The 9,873-nt window shown below is 38.2% G+C and overlaps 1 protein-coding gene across 1 annotated transcript; it reads left to right on the plus strand.

Annotated features, from left to right (window-relative positions):
• The first annotated feature begins 1,891 nt into the window (after positions 1–1,891).
• Positions 1,892–4,726, plus strand: LOC306883478 (transcription factor Sox-3). The gene has a single exon (XM_079438765.1). The coding sequence runs from the start codon at positions 2,085–2,087 to the stop codon at positions 2,982–2,984; it is 900 nt and encodes a 299-aa protein (XP_079294891.1). The 5' UTR covers positions 1,892–2,084; the 3' UTR covers positions 2,985–4,726.
• The last annotated feature ends 5,147 nt before the right edge of the window (positions 4,727–9,873 follow it).

Below are 9,873 nucleotides of genomic sequence, written 5' to 3' on the forward strand. Positions count from 1 at the left end.
GCACCGCTATTCATATTAATGTAAAGTAACTAATGATGCTCCAAATGAAGATTTAACTTGTTTTACCTCCCGTGAAAACGGCGGGGGAAAGATCCACTGTTTTTGTAGATAGTCACTTATTCTCCTTGAAAAGTAGAATTGTCTTTCATTTGTCAATGGAAATTTGGTTCTTTGTAGCCTACAAATCACATTGTAAAAGGCACTGTTAGTGTTTTACTTGATGTGACAAATTAACTTGACTAGTAGGCTATAGGACAAAAAATAAAAAAGTGCTAAAATAAAATGGTAGGATACCCTAATTCAATAATTTAATTGGGCATTGATTTTTTTCTTCTTCATATTATAATGCTTAATTAGCACACCAGCCTAACCTGATCACTCTTTCAAATTGCCCTGTAATGAAATTCTATGATGAATAAGTTATGCTTTACAATTGTAAACCTCGGGCCTGAATAACAACATCGGGTAACAACACTCGCACTTCTTAAGAGTAGTTTGGAAAGTAAATAACGGGGACGTGTTGGTGTACATGTCCTACAAATCGGTCACACGGTGAAACTTCTCTAAATGGCCGAGTCGTTAGTGTGTGGTGATCAAAGCCCATCATGAATAGTCAGGAGGCTACTGTAATCGTTCAGTCTCAGTGGCGTTGAATGTGTTAAATGTTCTCGATGGACATGTGCTAATGCTGATCCATTGGAAGGTGTAAGTTCTCCCCAGGAGACAGAAAACCTCTCCCAGCAGAAACACTGCGACTCGAGTCATTTGTAAATCACATAATAAGACGCGGAATGATTGCTGTTGACAGTAACTGGTGGTGTAAAAATGTAATAATTAACATACACTTCACACTTCTAAAAAGTCCTGTTTAGAGGAGATGTTTGTAGCTATAGTCACTCATCAGTTCTTGTTTTTTTTTTGCTTCAGAACAATATAGTATTGGTCCACAGGGGGGCGTTACTGTATTAATTTTCTATTCACTAGGTCGTGGACACTTGATAAAAATGCGAAGAGTATTTTCGAAAACTATTTTTGTTGAATGTTTGTCTTTACACAATTATAATGTAATGGAGTTATAATGTAATAGCAATCTATGCTGTTAAATGAAAGTTATAAAAAAATTGATACAATGTAAATAATTAGTTTGATGTTAAAATGTAATTATTGACAGTTTTAAGAGCTTTAATTACCACATTCAATTGATGTAGGAGATTATTTTATTTTATAATAATAATAATAAGTAAAATCCTATAGCCTATTAATGGTGAGGCAAAAGGTAGCTTACCATTTGATGTAGACAAGTTTGCATTTGTGGATACAAGATTGTCTTATGTCTTTAAAAAAAATCTAACTTTTAATTGAATTATTTATTATTGGTTTAATTAACGTGCCTTTGTCGTGCCATTTCAACAGACAATGTTTATAGTGGTTTCCAATAAGTAGGATAACCGGAATTAGCCACCTCGTAAAATATGTACGAATTGCTGTGAGATCGGGCTGAATAACCTGATTCTTGCCTTTATTTTATGCAATAAATTTAGCATGCGATTTTTTTTTCTTGGGTTGTAACTATTTGCAGTTTCTGCATTTTTCGGGGGAAAATTCGAGATCCATAAAAATTATTTAACCTATTCTTTTCTGCAAAAGTAGGGCAAGGCTAACATTCTGAGTGAATAACGACCGCTATAGAACAATATTTGCAAAGTGATTACTTTTGTCAGAAGTGCAAAGATGCCCCTGCTGTATTTTATCCCACTAAAAGTGCATCCCGAAACACAGTGGATGGCGGAGTCTCTGATTGGTCGGCGCTGAGCTCATTGTTATGCTGTCAATCCAAATCACATGGCCAAGCCTCTATTAACAGCTGAGTTTAGAGCACAAGTTTGCAGAGTTCCGCGGCAGAGCAGAGCAGAGCAAGACACACGGACCGGTGTGGACACTTTAGAAAGAGTTCGGTGCTTCTCACTTTACCAGAGTTTTATCTGTCTTAACTTTTGACTGACTACCGGCTGCTGTATTTGGTGAGACACTTTAAACTTCAGCGTTTTATTTCGAGTGCGCGGCACCACTTCCAAGTCGTTTGAATGTATAACATGATGGAAACCGAGATTAAAAGCCCCCTTCCGCAGTCCAACACGGGCTCGGCGGCGGGCGGCAAAAACAACAGCTCCAACGACCAGGACCGGGTGAAGCGGCCTATGAATGCTTTCATGGTGTGGTCCCGCGGGCAGCGGAGGAAGATGGCACAAGAGAATCCCAAAATGCACAACTCTGAGATCAGCAAGCGCCTCGGTGCTGACTGGAAACTTTTGACTGACGCCGAGAAGAGACCCTTCATTGACGAGGCCAAGCGCTTACGAGCCATGCACATGAAGGAGCACCCGGATTACAAATACCGTCCCCGCAGGAAGACCAAGACCCTGCTGAAGAAAGACAAATATTCCTTGCCCGGAGGACTCTTGGCACCCGGTGCCAACGCTGTCAACAACGCCGTGTCAGTGGGCCAGCGGATGGACTACACGCACATGAACGGCTGGACGAACAGCGCGTACTCCCTCATGCAGGACCAGCTGGCCTACCCTCAGCATCCCAGCATGAACAGCCCCCAGATCCAGCAGATGCACCGGTACGACATGGCTGGTCTTCAGTACCCTATGATGTCCACGGCCCAGACCTACATGAACGCCGCGTCCACGTATAGCATGTCACCAGCATACACGCAGCAAACTTCCAGTGCAATGGGTTTGGGCTCCATGGCTTCAGTGTGCAAGACGGAACCCAGCTCTCCTCCCCCGGCCATAACCTCTCATTCCCAGCGTGCTTGTTTGGGAGACCTGAGGGATATGATAAGCATGTACCTGCCCCCCGGAGGAGAAAGCGCGGACCACTCCAGCCTACAGAGCAGTCGGTTACACAGCGTTCACCCGCACTATCAAAGCGCAGGGACTGGCGTGAACGGGACGCTACCCCTAACCCACATTTGAAAGACTCCTAAAAAAGACTTAAGTACTTCGAATACTTGAACGTTTTGATTTGCAAAAAAGAATCGAAGTTCAATTTCGTTTTTAAAAAAAGAAACTATTTTTAATCTCAATGAGTTGTCCGTTTTTAAAGCATTTTATGACGACATATCGGGACTTCAGAATAAATTGTATTGCAGAGGAGCTTTTTATCATAAGCTGTAAAGCAATCAACGTCTGTAGAAGAATATTGGACTTCTGACTTATTTGCAGTCAGAGTTTGTCTCTATGAAAAAGGCACGTGGCTTCGTGAAGAGGCTGTATTTCAAAAACAAAAAAAGAAAGAGAAACGGAGGGAGAGTATGTTCACTCATAAATGTTTACACTTATTTTTTAGAATGTCGATTTTGTCCAAATCTGTGTAGTCTTTTTGTTGTTCATTTATGAACAAGGTTTTATTGAAATGAAAGATGTGCTGGTCGCAAGCGCAAAGTTTGTTTTATTTATAGTGAGTTGTTTTTTTTAAGCTTGTGAACCATTGCACGTCTTGTTGAAATGTTCCACTTTTGTTTTGTGAAACTTCCTTTCTGTGATGTTATGGCAGTATCAGGTTAACCCATTATGTGGGACGGAGAGTTTTATTTAAACTGACGTTTCTACTGAAGACCATCCTATTCCTAAATGAATAAATTTGCTTTACAACAACAACAAAAAAAGCTTCATGGCTAGATATTATTTTTTTTAAATTCAGTGACTTGTTTGGTTCTTTGAATCGTATGTCTACCGGAAAACTACTAACAGAATTACTCAAATTAAGCCGGTAATTTGAGGCGATCGGTTAAATGAAGAGTAGGACATAGCGAATTCAGACACGCTCGCTACCAAGCAGATGTCAACACCCGTGGATTGTTATTAAACATCATCGAACAGCAAATATATTTGTGCCTTTCAAATGCCTGAAAATACAATCGGTCTGTAAATGAATCATATATATATATATATTGGACCACTGAAACTAATTAAAGCATCTGGTGTAGCCTATATTGTAACTTTAGTTCTCATAATAGCCTAATACGAATCATAAAAATGAAACTTTTTTCAAAATTCTGTTTTCATAAGATTCATTCGCTGTTTGTGAGACAACTCTCCTTTGCAATAATATGCAACACGAAACATAATAAAACAAAAAATTCTAAATGCATAAATGGAACAATATATATATATTTAACTCACATGAACTGTCATGCGTACAAACTGTGTAATTTCCTCCTGCATTTTCACATGTTGAGTCGTCCAGGTACATACAGTTCCTCAAAAATTATTTTGCATAATTATGGTTAACTATAAATATCTTTAATCCTTTAAGTTTGTCAACCTGAACATGAAAAGGTTGATAAATTCTGACAATTATGCTCATAATAAGTGATTAATGCAGGAATTATTTGGTTGCAATTTCACTTTATGAGCTACTAAGTTGTGGCCGATTTTTTTGGGGGTCAGACAGAGGTTAGATATTTGCTGTACATTATTCAGTGATTTGAACATCACACAATATTGTATTTTTGTCTGTGTGTCAAGCGGCCATTTTTTACCATACCTTTCTTGTTGTAGTTAGCCAAGAAATGGAGGCACATACAAGGTTGTTATGGACTGCCTCGTGTAATTTAGGGTGTCATTTCCACTACTGAGTTCTCAATATATAATATGTATAATAGCCTATATGTTTTGTCTAACATATGTTCGTAAAAATAAAGAATCTTCAATGTCTTTACAACATCTTTGGTTCAAAAAACAAAGCACCCTCTCTTCTAATAAAGAGACATTTTGGCTGGATATGGTTCTTTGAAAATTAAAATATAGATGTAGGCCTATTTTTTTGTAGATCAACATTGATTTATACATATTGTATACATATTGATGATAGATACTTTTGTAAATAACTGCTAAAAAGCTCTTAATGCCAGTTACCTAAAGTTTTCCTAACGGCTGAAAAACCTCTTTCTAATTTAATAATCCTTTACTTTTTTAGAACCACTATGGATTTCTAACAGAGAATTTTGAATTGAGGAAGTTTTTTTTTAATCTCAGATGCTTGATTTGACTTGTTTCTGAAACATCACTTGTTCATCCACGTTCAATAATTATCTGTTCTGCAAAGCACCTCACATTTTCCGAAACCAAATCGACTCACTGATTTGAATCACTTAAAACATCTCAACACTAAAACTGTCAGGACCTGTTGCATTATAAATACTATCTGTATTTTTTTTTAAATTATTTTAAACCCTGTTTATCTTAATCTCAACCATTTAGATTTTTGCTTAAATTCTCAAGCAAGGGATTTTTATTAAGGAATACTTTTAATAACTCAAATTCTTCAGTCACTGGTAATTTTTTGCACCCAGCAATATGAAACAATCTTTTTGAATGACATTGTCACACTTAGTGTGCAACAGAATTTCACTATATTGGTGCACCTGACAGTTTTACAGCATGGGATGAGTTGCACAGCATCCTGGGGCATTTATTCCCCTGAGCCGTTGATTGCATGCACTGGCTGCTGTCTTTCCCACATTCACTGACAGGTTTGATCCATGCCTCATTGCTGTGCTTGGATTAGCCCTGTGCAACTCTATGGATGCCAACAGATTAAACAGACCTCCCTGAAAGTAGTAGTGTGTTGGAAACGGCCTATCAGGTTATCATGCTTCCTAATTTTAAAAGGATTTTTATTTTATTTTATTAAAGCAGCTATGATGCAGTGGTGAATTTGTTGCATATGTCTGATATGAATGGTTTGCTGGGTACAGATTTGTTTTATTTTGACATTCACAGTGACAATATTAATATATTCAATTGCCAGTTAAAAAAATAAATGTATTTAAACTCACATGAGTGAAGCTGTACTGATAGCCGAACACATTAGGTCCCTTCCAGCACAGAGTGGGCCCCTCTCTCTCTCTCTTTTTCTTTCTCACTTGCTCGCTCAGTCATGTGGAGCACTGTGCCCACTCAGCAAGTGCAGGCATATCCCCACTTCCATCTGCTTATGACCTCACTGAAGCTGTTTGTTTAACCCTTTTTCCAAACCAACATAATTGCACACTACTGCAATCAAGCTGGATTCGAAGTTAGATAGCATTAGAGACAGAAAGCTTTCTCACTTTCTTTCTGCTGTGGGTATTTTTTTATATTTAATTTATATTATTCACACTGTCTACCTTCCCCTATTTCTGGTCGTTATGATTATTCCTGACATATTTGAATACATGTGCCAATCTAAGAATAAAAACGTGGCACTAGTCCTGTATCCATTTCGTTCACTGAACCTGCTCAGCAACTCTCATTGCAAACTCCTCATTCCAAATTGCTAGGTGTTTTTACTGTATTCCCTTTCACGAACGTACACAAATTACAGTACGTCCGTTGAAAAAATGGGTGTGTTTGAAAAATAAAGTGAACAGGCTCTGTGGTATTTCACTGGTGCCAGACTGGACTTGCTGTGGTGTGTACTAAAAACAGAATATCCTAGTATTGATTAGCAGGCTGGCTCAAGGCATTGCTGTTGGGCCTGTCCACTGGAGTGATACTCATGTGGGCTGTGGGGACGGACTGGAGTCGAGGTGTGGGGGTGAGTTAATCTCCCTGAACTGGGGCAGATGTCGTTGACGAGCCCCTATTAGATCAGCTCCCGCCGTGGGAAAATGGCATCCAATCCTTACGGGGTCAGGACTTTGAGCTGACCCTCACGGTCTCATCCCACCTCAGAGAGCTGCCCATTCTCCTGCACTTTATCTAAGAGACCGGCTCACCTATTCTGCCTTTGGCCATTGTCTTGTTTTACTATTGTATGTTTGCTGTTCTTGTACAAGTAAACCTAACCTCTTCCTCTTCTTGCAGCACGTGTCACAATTTTGGTTCCTCTCTGCGTTTTATGTTCATGTATTAAATGTGTGTTGATGCCTTGTTTGCTTTTGTTTCACTTTTCTCTTTAGTTTACACCAGTCTAAGTATCATTTTGATTCATTATTTGACCCCAACATTTGATTCATTATTTGCAGTGATGTCATTTTGGGTTCCCAAAAATAACCTTTCATGGAACAGATCTTAAAAGAAGACATTTTTTCAACTTTTGTGCTTTTGTGCTATGGAAAGTTTCCATAGATGTTAAAGGTTCTTCATAGAACCATCAATTGCAGTCATTTTTTAAGGGACGAAACTCAGGCATCAAGCATTTGGAATATGGATGTCATTTCTTATATGTACTTTTCAGATTGTCATACATTTTAGGTATGAGTAAGATTTGACATTTAAAGATAATCACAAATCTAGTCTGGGTGAATGTGCCAGCTTGTTTCTCCTCTCCAATGATTCTGATGTTTGTTGGTAATTATAGCCATGGTTGAATCTCCATGGCATTACACAACCACAAAGAATGTAGAGTGGGAGGTTTAAAGGGTGGCTGCCGCTCCAATTCAGGGTTGGCCCTGAAGTCCAGGTGCAAGTGACTTGCATTGATGTCAGCATAGTGTAAATAATTCTAATGAATAGAGTCTTAACAGAAGGGGCCTGATTATTTTATGGAAAGACTTTCAGAATGAGATATATAGAGAGGGAAGAGCAGTTTAGACATTTAGTAGGTGATATTGTGTTGTAATTTGATTAGTCAAAATCTATTAAGTAATGTTTCAGAGTGCCAATCAGCGGACCACCTGCCTTCATGTTTATGTATGTAAAATATGTAATATTTTGTAGAGGTTTATAGTTTCATTTTGCCAAATATCCAGAAATTCAATTTCTATGTTCCATAAATTCCCACAGATAACTACCAGTTATAATACTGTGTTTCTCTTTATTACAACTTTAACCTTTCTCTGGTGCAACCAGTCATGGCCACCCTTTAAGATAAAAGCTGCACATTTGTAGTATTTTCGATAGAGTTTATTCATTGAATAATTCCCTGGAGCTTCACTTGTCTATCACTGCGAGAAGTGGTGGCCTGAATTAGTCATCATGATATTTCAGTGAAACCCCTCGTAGAGCCATGGAGCCTAAACTGAGAGTGTGGAAATTTCCCTGAATGTGGAACTACCCTGCCCTTAACGTCTACACTGCTCTCTTGGGTGGAGCAGGTGCAGTGAGTTTCTCTGACGCAGGATGGAAACAGGTTTTAGGGTGCCTGTCCAAGATAGAATTGGGTGGAGTACGAGTGACACTAGGGCAGATGGCACCATTTTAGGGACATATCAACCAAGTGAAAAATGGCAGAGGTTCAAAGCTTATGAGTTTTTTTTACTCAACCTGATCTCATAAGAAAACTATTTTACAAGGTGGCGATTTCATATGGATTTGTATGATGTGATTCATATAGAAATGTGCTATTTCTATATATTAAAAAAGTAGTGATGGAGGTAATAACCTTTAAACAAATTGTATGAATTCATATGAATTAGCCACTATTTCACCAAAACATAAAGCAGTTACAAGTTGCTATAAGAGTGGCATTTCTCCTCGAATTCTTTCAGGGTAATAAAAACGGACAAGAAAGTTGTTGCCATACACTCTTAAAAATAAAGGTGCTGAAAAAAGTCAAAGTTTCTTCAAAGAACTATCTCTTTCTTATCTTTTTATAATCTAAAGAACCTTCTTTTGCCACAAAGAACCTTTTGTGAAACAGAAAGGTTCTTCAGATGTTAAAGGATCTTTATGGAACCATTTAGACAAATAGGTTCTTCTATGGCATCGTGAAGCACCTTTATTTTTAAGAGTGTACAGTAAAGTTAAAACTAACATGGATAGCATAGTTTAGATAATTTTGGTCATTATGGAATTTGCTGACAAATGTTTGAGTAAATATTGAAATCTAGTTTCAGGTTTAGCTGACTACAGTATGACACATTAAGAATTCTTCTGAAACTCTAAAGGAGACATGTGAGATTATTAGGGTCTTTCCCTCAGGAAAAAACAAAACCTGAAAAGCAGAAAACTTCGAAAAATTAATTTGGTATCCATTTAAAGAAACACTAACATCCCATCAGGGATTTTTCTTTGTGGAAACTTTTGAAGCAGATCTTTATAGAGTCCACGTAAACACTAGAAGGAGAAAATGTTGATAAGTGATACACAACCTACACGTGCAATGACAGTGAAAGCAGTTGGGAAAGTAGAGACAATACATGCAGTACAGAGGTTAAGGGGTTGGGGGCAGGGATGTGAAACTGGGGAGATTAGGCCTCTCATCTAGGCCACAGATATTGATTAGTGTAGGTTGAGTCATCAAGAAGAAACAGAGATTGACAGATGAACAATAGTCTTATGCCTGTGTGATGACTCCTTGTCATGTCTGTGATGTCAGGGGCTTTGAGGATGCTGGGAAAGTAAGTACATTAGTCCAACTCACCAATCCCTCCTCTGTGTTATTGGTGAATGTCTTCACTCAGGTGAACATCTCGTAGCTGTCCATGCGCATGGAAATAAAACACTGTGCAGAAGTGCCTCACTTGTTTATTGATTAGTTGCCATTGCCAGTCAGCCAATTCTCTGTAAGATGTGCATTTGTGCACCAAAGGCTGATATTAGGGCATGTCTGGAGTGGTGTACAAATGTAAGGCTTGTTGTCTTTTATGCTTCTTTTTCAGTAAGTGTCCCACTCCAATTTCTTTCTCTTCATTTTCAGTGGGTAAGATGTTTTGATCAATAAAAGAATGATAACGAGCCTCAATGTTTTGTCGTTCTTTCCATTTCATAACGTGTAAGGTTAAATGGGTAATTTACTAACCCTCATTTTTGAACTTTTAAAACATTTTTTGTCTCTATAATGACATTAAAAAACAACATAGTACCCCATTGACATTTTTCAAAATATCTTCTTTTGTGTTTCTCAGAAGAAAGAAAGCCATAAAGGTTTAGAACG

The sequence above is a fragment of the Barbus barbus genome (assembly GCF_936440315.1).
Source record: "Barbus barbus genome assembly, chromosome: 17".
NCBI classification, from domain to species: Eukaryota; Metazoa; Chordata; class Actinopteri; order Cypriniformes; family Cyprinidae; genus Barbus; species Barbus barbus.